Source organism: Manis javanica, chromosome 13 (genome assembly GCF_040802235.1).
Source record: "Manis javanica isolate MJ-LG chromosome 13, MJ_LKY, whole genome shotgun sequence".
Taxonomy (NCBI): Eukaryota; Metazoa; Chordata; class Mammalia; order Pholidota; family Manidae; genus Manis; species Manis javanica.
In genome coordinates, this window is record NC_133168.1 from 52,928,000 (window position 1) to 52,940,172 (window position 12,173).

General features: G+C 38.5%; 1 protein-coding gene across 14 annotated transcripts in view; it reads left to right on the top strand.

Annotated features, from left to right (window-relative positions):
• EYA4 (EYA transcriptional coactivator and phosphatase 4) overlaps positions 1–12,173 on the top strand; it is a 296,169-nt gene that overhangs the window by 259,868 nt on the left and 24,128 nt on the right. For all 14 annotated transcript variants that reach the window (XM_036994291.2, XM_017660250.3, XM_036994301.2 and 11 more), the window contains 2 exons: positions 1,061–1,197; positions 2,643–2,726. In XM_036994291.2, the coding sequence (XP_036850186.1) occupies positions 1,061–1,197; positions 2,643–2,726 (221 nt within the window). The remainder of the gene's footprint in view (positions 1–1,060; positions 1,198–2,642; positions 2,727–12,173) is intronic.

A 12,173-nucleotide genomic window follows, 5' to 3' on the forward strand; every position in this document is an offset into this window, starting at 1 on the left:
GGGGTTTAAGAGGATCCAGCACAGAGCAGAAATCCAGGAAGACTGGCCCTGAGTCTGTCTATTGGTGTCAAGGAAGGGCTTATTGGAGACTCGAATAAGTGGAGTTTTATTAGTGTTTTGGAGAACTGAAGCTAGATCATGACAAATTTGGATCTCAGAAAGCAGAGGCAAATGTGCCATCCAAATGTGCCTGTGGTTGCATGTGGCTGTTGAGTGCTTAACAGCAGCTAGGACAGACTGAAGTATGCTAATCATGAGTAATACACACAGAATTTCAAAGAATGAAAAAGAGATTATGTAAAACATGTCACTGATAATTGTTTATATTGATTGTATATTGAAATGATAATATCTGGAATATATTGGATAATTTAACATACATGACTAAAATGAATTTTTACATGTTTCTTTTTATGATTTTTATTGTGGCTTCCAGAAATTTTTTAGTAATATCTATGGTTACATTTGTGGCTTACATTATATTTCTACTGGGCAGCACTCGATGTGCACTATTCTTTTAAGAAGGGTCACTTAAGAAAAGAAGACAGCAGGCAGATAGCTTCTAGATGGAAATACAACATCAAAGCAAAAGACTGCTAAACTTGCCTGTGGCCCCCGGAAAAGGGAGAGGTCCAAGGGAGGATGAGAGAGCATTTGACTAATGGAGTGTGATTCCCTAAGAATCACTTGGGGAGTCATATTTGCAGGTGGAGAGATGGGATTGATCCAGAAGAAGACATCTCATCCCCTTAACTATGACATAAGGAGGTGAGGAAAGATGTAAATTTAGATAAATATGTAGATGGGAATAGAGACAGGAAGTTGAAGGCTTATGGAGTGTAAAAGATATTCAGGTTTAACAGATTCCATAGATGAAACTAGATTTGTGTGACCTACAAAGTTTTGACTGAATTATGATTTTATGTACTTTGGATTATAGATCTTTTTTTGTCACGAGGAGCTTTCTATTGTATAAGAATTTGTTAAGATACTTAATGATGAAGACTCATACTTGATATAAAAATGAAGTGCTATTACTGACATGTTATGTTACTTATAGGAGAGTTTGATACTGTACAGAGCCCCTCCACACCCATCAAAGACCTTGATGAGAGAACATGTAGGAGCTCGGGGTCAAAGTCCCGAGGAAGAGGCCGGAAAAACAATCCCTCCCCACCTCCGGACAGTGACCTGGAGGTATGCTAACTTATCCTTAAAGAGTGTAGTATGATGTTTTATTTCGTTGAATGATTTTCTCTACTTTACAGTTCCATAAAGTTTCAAACTTCAAAAAAAAAAGGAACACCATGAAATGAGTGGACCTACTTTGCAGTAGGCATTTCACAGCTCTGAAGACTGGAATTTCATTCATTATAATGGCAAAATTAAAAGCAGTAACAACTTAAAAACAATAGTGCTTTACAAAATTTAGTCCTGAGATAATCACATCTTTTGATCCAAATTAGCACACATTTTTAAAAAGACACTGTTTGCGGGATAATTTTTTCTGAGACACATTCTATTTGGTAGTACTAAAGTAATGAAAGATGTTAATGTGGGTCAATAAATTTTAAAAGGTAAAATTAATCTACATGGAAATGAAAAGTCATCTTCTGAAAGTACGAAAAATTCCAAACATTTGATACATATGTTAAAATGTTTATATCTGTAAAAATTATCATGTGTCATTTTTTCCAAGTGAGAGCTCTTTTGAGATATATCCAAACTAAGCAGGTTGATTTTTATTATAAAACATTAGGAGAAACTACTTTTAACTATAATATGGTACTTTAATTATTAGAAGTATACTTCAATTAAGAAAATAAATTAAATTTTCAAATTTAGTAAAGTCAAGTGATAGTCACTGTTCCTCTTCATAAGAGATCATCTCCTATATCTGAACAGCAGTAGCAGATTCAAATGCCTTCAAGAACCCAGCAGGTAATATAAATGACTTAAGTGGGCTTGGGAGCCTGCAGACCCTGGGAAGCAGGGAGCATCAGCCCAGTCTGAAGGAGCCCGCCATCACCGCCATGGGAAATGTCATCCACCATTGCTGCAACTTTGTTTCTCCCCTGCAGTCAGGACCCTGAAGAAGATTGTGTGAAATCTCCTAATCTTGAAATGTTGATCAATAATTTGAAATCTTTCAAGATACTGTGCAGGCCAAACAACCCATCTGATGACCTCATCTGACCCAAGTGTCCATACCTCACAATTTCTATGAAGGGATTACTCGTCAATTCTTTTAAAATAGTTTCAAAATTTTAATGCTTTTCAGGAGTTGCGAAATTTCAAGAATCCATGAGGCATGAAACTTTGAAATAGCATTCCAGGCACACTCTGTCGTAAAGTCCAGGTGTGCCATTTGGGGTATTAACTGCAAATAAATTATTTGGATGAATTCAATTTCATTAGAACATCTGATTTTTAAGCTTTTTATTACTTATATTACTCTTGTTCCTCAGGTTTGATAGGAGTTAGAGCTGGCAAGTTTGGAAAAAATTAATGGAGTAGCATAGTTTTTTTTTTTAATGGTATCTTAATTATATCCAACAGCAAAGTGAGATATTTTCTACTTATAAAGAGATATCTGTCTCCTGAGGACTTGATAATTCATTGATATTTATCTTTTCCTTCAGCGTGTATTTGTCTGGGATTTGGATGAAACCATCATTGTTTTTCACTCACTGCTCACAGGGTCTTATGCCCAGAAGTATGGCAAGGTAAGGAAGGAATCAAGAAGTTTTGCCCCAAGACACCTGGTTAAAATTTTATTTTGTTCAAAAATCAAGAACCATTTAAATACATTTAAGTGTTTTTATTGCAGTATGTCAGATTTGCTCTTAATTATTTCCAGTGGTTCATTTTTCTTTAATGTGAGCTGGCAAATTTTACAAAACTAGTTAGAAATTGGATTCATTTTTCTTTCTTCATAATGATCCTGAGTTTTCTACATCAAAACCAAGCTTATTGCTCTGACATAATTATTTTTGACAACTTTTTTTGCAAATTGAAATGGACTTTAAATACCATGAAATCATATATTACCCTCTAATAAAGGAACTTTAAGAAATTGTTTGAATTAATTTGTTGCACCAGATGTTGCTATAGAATGCCATTTGAAATGAAGAAATAATCTTTTGCCTGACAGATCCTTGGGATTTATGAGTAAAAGTATTAGTAAATATCCAAACAGCAACTGGGGATAACACTCCCTCACATGCACAAATTCAAAGACAGATGGTCTCATTAATCCTCCTCCTTTCCTCTTGCCATTGTTTTCATAGTTAGCTAGATTCTTCCACACCTGTGTGAGGGCTCATTCAAGAGTGAAGCAACTGCAACAGGCTCTTTAGCTGCAAACACAGGCCATTACTGTGTGAACACAGTATGTAAGTGACATTCCTAAAAGGACTGAGGACAGTTAGTGAAGTCCTGTATAGGCAGTTATGTGAGTTCTCCTTTGGAGAAGTTGGAATGATCCTATCTTGTCTTTTACTATTGGGATATTTTTGTATCAGGAGTTAAAATATAAAAAGTGTTCAGTGATAGAATCTCACAGACAGTTCTCAGTACCTCTTGTGGAGCAGAACAGGCCAAGAATCAGATGCACTATTGGAAGGGTGAGGGGAAGATGAACTTGCATTTACAGAACACCTGCCATGTGGTAGGACCTGCGTTTGGCATTTCACAGGCAGTAGGGATGATGGTTAAGGACAAGAACCTTTGAGTCAGAACAAACCTAACTTTGAAAACCCAGTGCTGAGGCTCACATCTTTCTGACCTTGGGGAAATCACTTAATTCCTCATTCTCAATATCTGTAAAATGGGAATAATTCTATCTATAGTGAATAAAAATTAAAGAAATAATATGTTCAAGGGACTTAGCAGAGCACTTGGTGTAAATTAACACACACAAAAATTGTGACTGTTATCAGCCACTTTCATAAATGTTATCCCACTGAATTCTCATAATGACTCTGTTGTAACTCACTGTGATTCATGTTCTATGGATGAGGCAACCTGGGTTATGAAGGTTCAAGAAACTTGACCAAGGGTAAATGTTGGCACATATATTAGAAACTAGATCAGTCACATAACAAGTCCTTATTCTTTATACTATTCTGCTACTGGAAGGCAGCCTGTTGAACTGAACAGGTTGGATAATGTTTTATCAAGGCAATTTAAGAAAATTAAAGTAATCATGTTTTTTGGGTATATTTTCTTCTAATCAAAATGAAAAGACCATTATTGAATTCTGTGAAAAATTACTTAGATGACATTATTTATTGAATTACTATTGACAACTTTCCTAAAAGTCATTTGATCATTGACATTTTTCTTATTGTCAGTCAGGAAATGGCATTGCCTTTTAGCTAGTAAGACGTTACTATTTTGACATATTAAGAAGCAGCTAAATAAGAGATGCCATATCAGCCTCATCTTGTGAAGCTGGGGATCACATGCACTCAGGGGTCATTTGAAGGCCAGAGAGGGCACTGGGTCGTTTCAAGTTCATCACAAACCATAGGTGAAAATGGTTAATGAGAGCTCCACAGACACTCTACTCATCTACCAAATATTTGCTTAACACAAGACAGACATGCCTCCTGTTCTCACGGAGCTTACAGGCCAACAAGATCACTTCAGGTAGTGGTAATTGCTGTGAAGACAAAGAAACTGGGTGATCTCTGGAGTGACTAGGGATGTGGCTCTGGAGCAGACATTCATACTGAGGCCTGAGTCACAGGAAGGTAGCTGTGCAGGTTACGGACAAGGGTCCGAGAGTGGGGAGGAACCATGCACGCAGAGGGCACAGGCCCGGAGGCAGGAATAACCACCCAGTGATTCAGGAGTATGAAGAACCGTGCCTGGAAGGTTGTAAACAAAAGAGAGGATAACACAAGGTAAGAACAGAGAGGTAGGCAGGGGGCCACACCAGATAGGATATCTACGATAAGGCAATTGAAAATTATCCTATCTGCAGTGGGAGCTCTTGGAGGGTTTAGGCTGTATTGGGACATGATGGTTTAAAATTGGTTGTATGGGAAGAATGGAGTTTAGAGAAACAAGGGTGGACATAAGTAGATCTTTTAGGAGGCTGCCTTACAATAAGAAGTGGCAGTGGGTTAGACTCTAACAGTGCTTCTCAGACTTCAGTGGAGGTCACAAAAACTTGCAGGGATGGTTAAACAAGATGGCTAAGTCCCACCCCCAGAGTATATGATTCTGTAGGTCTGGGGTTGGGCTTGAGATTTTGCATTTGCAAAGTCTCCCAATAAAGCTGGTGGACCTTGCTTTTAAGAAGCACTGGAACAGAGCATTTCCTCAACTTTTTTTCTCCAGAAAATGAGTTCTGGGACATGTTAATTGATAGTCTTTGTGGAAAGGCCTGTAGCCAATTAAATTTGGGAAATACTTGCGTTTAATGTTCATTCATTGTACATTATCATATTAAAGGTCCTGAGATGTTTCACAGTTAAGAATCCATTGTAGCCATGTTTATTTCCTCAGTTCTTTAGTGTCTTCAGTAATGACCTTGAAGACAGACTAAAACAAGGTCATTTTGATAATCAGTTTACAATTTAGAAGGACTTTGAATTGCTAATAGCAAAAGTCACCAGGGCCATTATTTTGCAAGAAAAAAAATACTTTTATACTACTTAAAGGTTGTCTAAGCTTGAAATTGTTCATGCCTTCAGTTTTTGTTCTTATTTCTTAGATCAATCTTGTTTTCACAATGTGCATTTTTAGAGCATAACCTTTTTTTGTAACTTAATTTTTCAGTTCTTTTAGCCAAGAATCCTTTATGCACATACTATGCCACACTGAGCATCTTTATATAAAACATACAAGAGCAGGTCTGCTCTGGATGAAATGGAGAGGGTAGGGGACTAGAGATAACCCATTTCCCACTCCCCTCTTTCATTGTTCTCAGTCACTCCAGAAGGGTTTCCTGAGTCCCGGGGGGTTGCTCAGAACACAGTCGGGAAGGCAGTAATCCAGCAGAAGCAACACCAAGCTAGGTGTTTGGAGAACGTCCTGTGCCTGGATGTTACTTAGACAGATCATTTAACCTCTGAGCCTGTTTCCTCATCTGAGAATGGTTATAATCTACTTCCTTCCTGGCATTACTGGATGGATTAAATGAGATAATATAAATACATAAATCTAGGACTCAGCTCTGAAAACCATCATCTATATCCCAGGCCAGGGAAACTTAAGTAAAACTACACATTATTTCCCCCGAAAGAGAAGTGACTAAAGGTAAATATTTCCAGCCCCACAGAAAAACAATGTTTGCACAAAGTGGTACTGCCATGGCTGGAAATACTGTGAGCTGGAAGCTGGAAATATAAGCCCCAGAAGATGTAAAATCCTGTCCTGACAGATCACACCTACCTATCTAACTGTCTCTTTCTCTCTTCTCCACCCCCACCCCCATAAAAAAATAATAAATACCATTTTTGAGCTCTTGCTGTGTGCCTGGCACTTTGCTGAGTGTTCTGTTAAGTACATTATCTCTTCATCCTGTGTGATTGATACCATGTCACACAGCCCGAAAGTGGCATGGCCAACCAGAGCCCACATCTCCTTGACATGCTCTTTAATCTCTTAATACTCATTTGGTCTCATATTTTTTCTCCCACCACCTTTAAAAATGAAGTTCATGGCACATAATAATTTAGGAATATCATTTTAATCATAAATTATCCTATGTAACTAACTTTTGCATTTTAATTTAAAAAAACTTTTGGGAAGTCCTACTTCCATTTTTAAATAAATAATATTGTGACTTTTCCAAGGGTCTTCCTGATATGTTATCACTTTTCGACTCTGTTCAGTTGTCAACACAGCATGCTCTTTCCTCAAGCAGAACTATTCCTGGATATTTACTATGATGGCAAATGAAGGATGTCGGTATTTGAGTTCTGCTGCTTACAGAATGGATGATGGGCTCTGCAGTTGAGCACCAGTTGGCACGTATAGTTCTCAGCACCGCAAAACTCTAAAATTGGAGTTTGTAAAGGTGCCAGGACATAGCCCAGGAATCATTCATCATCTGTTAAGAGTTTATGAAGATTACTCCCATTCCCTGATTGATTGTATATATTATTTTGCCTGATCTCTTGCAGTGATTTCTCTTTTTGGAGGGAGGGGTGAAGGAAGCTAAATAAATTGTGCTTTAGGGATTTGACTTGTTTTGCAGCACTGATGTGTCCCTGTGCTATGAAGCCATGATTCTCTAAAATTATTCTAGAGTGAGAATGCAAAGGAAGTATCCCAAGTCAGAGAAGACTGAAGAAAAAAAATGAAGTTATCTTGCATTATGAAACTGAGGTTTCAGCTCCCCAAACTACTTGCTCATTTTAGACAACATTGAAGAGCAGCACTGGGGAAATAGGATGTTCATCAAGATAATCAGTTGGTTACTTTTATATTAAACAATCTATACACTTAGATAGAAAGACTTTTGAAATAGTACTAGCTAGATTTTAAATTATAGGATAGTCATGAAATGCTGACTTATGTGCATGTCAACCAAGGGAAAACAACATGATTTAATAGCAGGTGATTAGAATTAACTAAGTATTGGAATTAAAGATCCGAGGCCATCCTAATAGCAACATTAACACCATGCAGGTCACCTCCCCTCTGGGCATAATGGTTAGAACACTCTGACATGGGAGGGAGAATGGACCTGAGTTCAAGAGCTAGCTCCACTTACAACTATGCATGTGACCTTGAGTTGTTTACTTAGTCTTTGTAAGCCTTAGTTACCTTCTATATCCATATAAAACAGGGAGAATAAAAATGTTAATTTGATTTAGGGGGTTAAATTAGTTAACACATTGAAACTCAGCACATTGCCTACCGTAGAATAATATTCAATAACTGCAACCTATTTTATTTAATTTCAATGAAATCTGAATGTTGGAAAACTGAATTTAGCAGAAACTGGATGTTTTGTAAAGAAATTTTCATAATTTATATCTGTTGCTTCATATTAAAATGTGAGATGTTTCCTCAGCTCAATATTGTAGAAAAGCAGGTTACTAGAGAAGTGGATGTGTGTATATAAAGTGTGTGAATGCAAATTTGCAAACCTCAAGAATTTTATAATGTTTCACGGTTGTTCATAGTATGGGTGCCTGCACGCACAGGTGTGTACATGAATAGTATGTGTAAATATATAATATATACATAAGTAAATGTAAAACTCAAAGACAATGACATTTCTCAAGTTATTTAGGGAGTTTGAGAGACAGCACTACCTGCTGCCTCATCTTTCAGAGCTCTGTGTTACTCTTTTATGGAGTATGTTAGTCTCAGAGAACTAGTTTTTTTCTGTTGGATTGAATGACTCTAGATGATATCATAAATAGCCAAATATCTTACTAACTTTTATTTAAGCCCAGCCTTACCAAGTTATTGCTGGGAGTGCATTAGAAAAGGGAAGGATGTGAAGGGGCATCACATTTACTAACTTGAAATGAATGTCTGAGAAAGATAAGTGATAATTAGTTTTTTAAAAACACAGATTTCTAGAGGAACCTTCTATAATGTCCCCTCAAGTTTCAGTCCCAGTGTACAATCGCTGCCTATGATCATTCAATCTCACATTTTGGGGAGGTGGACAAGTGTAGCATAGATAATCAACTTCCCTTAAATTTCCTTAAATCATCATCAACTGTCTTTTTTCTACATTAATATCTGACCTATCTTTTCCACAGCCTTCCCCTCACATACCACTCACGTTCTTTCTGAGTGCTGAGGCTGAGCTGGGTGTGTTCTCCGGCCATCGCCGCCACACCACTCCTCTCTCAGTCCTGTGCTCTTGGGCTCATCCGCCCATGGTCATTCTCACCAACGTGACTTTCTCCGTTCCACCTGGTTGCTATGCTATACAACTGTGTATTGTATAAGAATAATACTGTACTTTTTTTATATTTAAAAGTGTTTATGACATATGATGGGATGGGCTAGAAGAGTTAAAAATAGTAAAAATTAAAGCAAGTCCTATCACTACGAAGTCTCCACAATACCAATACTAGCGTAGTAACTATAATGGTAGCATACTACTACTGCTACAATTTCCCTTCAAGTGTATTTATCCTATTACTGGTTTAATAAGTTTGGTGAACCTTATTCATTAGGTTCTCTGATGATTGAAACAGCAGAAGTTGGTATTGGTAGTTAAGTTGTGTGATGCCCACTTCCTGACTACTGATTATTTAATGTATGGACTACTGTTCAACAGTAAATACATTGCTTACATCGAACATTTGGATTTTGAACAAATCTTTTTATACCAGAGCAAAAAATTAGGTAGTTTTTCACCTTTATCAGCTTCTCAGCTAGTAGTTAGCTACATAACTAAGAAAAGAGGCCATATGTCACTTGGTCCCTGAAGTTAAGTCCACAGGTGATCTTGCTGGAGATGAAGGTGGGACAATGCACTCTTATTCATAACTAACCTATTTCCAGGGGAGCACAGTTTCCAAGAGATTATACTGAGACACCATTCTACCCAGTGATGAGACTGACTCAGGTATTAGAGTCCTTTGGAAGCACCCAAGGGTTTCAACCCCTGGGAAACCAGAAAGTCCTGCCAGCTGTGATCTTCCCTAACTGTCCCAAACTTTCATAGTAGCTCTTAGGCCAGTGATTTTTAAATATTAACATGCCTACAAATCACCTGACTGTATTGTTAGACTATAGATTCTGCTTCAGTACATCTAGGATAGGGTCTGTGATTTTGCCTTTCTAGAAGCTTTGAGTAGCAAGGTTTTAATTCAGTGATGCTCAGTCTTGTTTACACATGGGTCCCACCTCAGAGAATCTGATTTAACTGGTGTGGGCTGTGGCCAGAGCAGCAGGACTTTATAAACTGCCCAGGCGTCACATGTGGTCAAGATCGAGAGCCTCTACCTTAGACGTCATCATTCCGGCCCAGGGTGTCTCCTGTAATCCTGATTTTGTGTACAGCTACCCTCGTCTCTCTGTTTCTCCATCAGATTCACCTTGCAGAAAACTCTGCCCAATCCTCTACCTGTACCTCAGCAGCTGGGTGTGGCTACACATCTCAAGTGCATTCAACACACCTGAATTAACGAACTCTTTCAGCCACTATTTCAAACCCTCTCTTCCCTCAAACCTTGAAAACCCTTTCTTAATTCTGCACAAATCTCTTCTGTCACTTAAAAAAAGAAAAGCAAACTGACAGTTATTTCATCTTCACAGCATAACCCTATTATCTGCCTTTTCTTTGCATCTCCATTAATGGCCTGGGGCCAGACGCTCCCACTTTACCCAGTGGATCTGCTCCAGAAATGGCCTGAGTCTCACATTCTCGCTCTTCTGGATCATTCCCTTTGCCATATTCCACTGTAGTGGACCTATCACCAGAAAGGCTCCTTGGGACCACTTTCCAGTTGCTGCCCCTTTTCTTGACTGTTCCCTAGCTTGCCAGTGAGCAACTCTCAGCAAGGCTGAGGAATAACCTTCTTGCCAAAGTCATGGTTTATCTTGCTGCGGCCTCTCTCCTTAATAGACCCTGTTCCATTTGACTCTCTTTGCTAAAATACTTGCTCCACTTCACCTCCCTAACCTGGGTCACTGCCTTATACTGTTCTTCACACAATGGACTCATTCTCACCTCTGTGTACGTTCCCTCCCACTATTCTGTGTGTGACAGGTTCCCTTGCCTTGCAGATGCCTTATCCTCAGTCATCACCTGAGAAAAGCCTTCCCTGCACTTCCTTCACATGAGCCGTCACCAGCTGTCCTCATAGCCTTCTATATGGGCTGGCTGACTTTTTCACTACCTGAAATACAATATATTTACTTGTTTTTTTGCCCATTTGTTTATCAGATAACTCATATAGTAATAATATAAACCTTATATGGGCAGGGTCTTTGCTTGATTCTCTGCTCTCTACCTAGAACTTGAATTTGTCTGCACATAGTAGACACTCAATAAATATTGCCAAATAAATTAATGTTCCTGAAACCATTCTCCAGTTCCCCTGAGAAACTCACTGCCTATCCATTATATACAAATATCTCAATTTCAAAATTTCTCTTCTGATTCATGACCAAATTTCATTTCATCTCTTGTCAATGATTAAACAAGTTCACATATCCTAACCAACCCACTAGCTATTTCTACCTCAGTTCATAGAGCTTGTTTGTCTTCCTTCTTCTGTAATGAACTTGCATATCTTCTGTCTCTGTGTGCACAAGTCAATAAAAGTGCTTCAGGTCCCAAAGGAGTAACTCTTCCAAGAGCTTGAGTTCTTAAAAAAAAAAAAAAAAAGCTCCATTTCTTTAAAGATACATAATTGCTGCCTCTCCTGGGATATTTTTACACTGTGTCCCTAGAGGAGGAATTTCAGCTGATGGCCCAGTGCAGGGCAGAGGCCCGTAGACAGACAGTCTGGCTCCAATTTATGCTCTTTGCTAACACGGCTAATAGGCGTTAGCTTTTTGATATACAGAAGTGCTGTACTTGATCCTGACATGCTTACATACTGGCAACATCCCGCTTAGAATCACACATGTAAGAGCCAAGAGTGATTCATTTTCTTCATCTTCCTCCTCCTCCTCTCTGTGTCTGTGTGTCTTTGTGTCTCTGTCTCTCTTAAACACAATGTCTTGGGAGTTTCAGTATTTTAATAGAACCGTACACAGAGTAAATTGGCAGAAGTTCAGTTTGCCCCATATTAAACTCTGCTGTAAACGCTTTGAACCTATTGGAACTGTTATATGTGTATAATGTGTATCAGCTTCCACCAAGCCCTGTTTGTTCCTTTATTATCCCAGTTACCCCCTCTATCCAAGTTTTCACTATCACTTCATTTCAGACCCTCAAACTCAACACTCACTATAGTTAAACTGAAAAAAGGCAGAACTCTTGATTCATAAGGTGCCCATAATTCTACAAACATCAAATGAAAATGAGCAAACATCTCTGTATAAAACTTGGGTTCAGTCCAGAAGTATGTTTAACTCTCAAATGCCTGATAAAACCATGGAATCATGGACTCTGGCATCTCCTACATGGTAGTCTGGAAAGGCAAAGGGTGCCCAACATAACAGAGACCTTGCTAAGGCTCCCTCCACCAAATTCCTGGTCATCCTTCTTGGATTCTGATATCCGTGGGCCC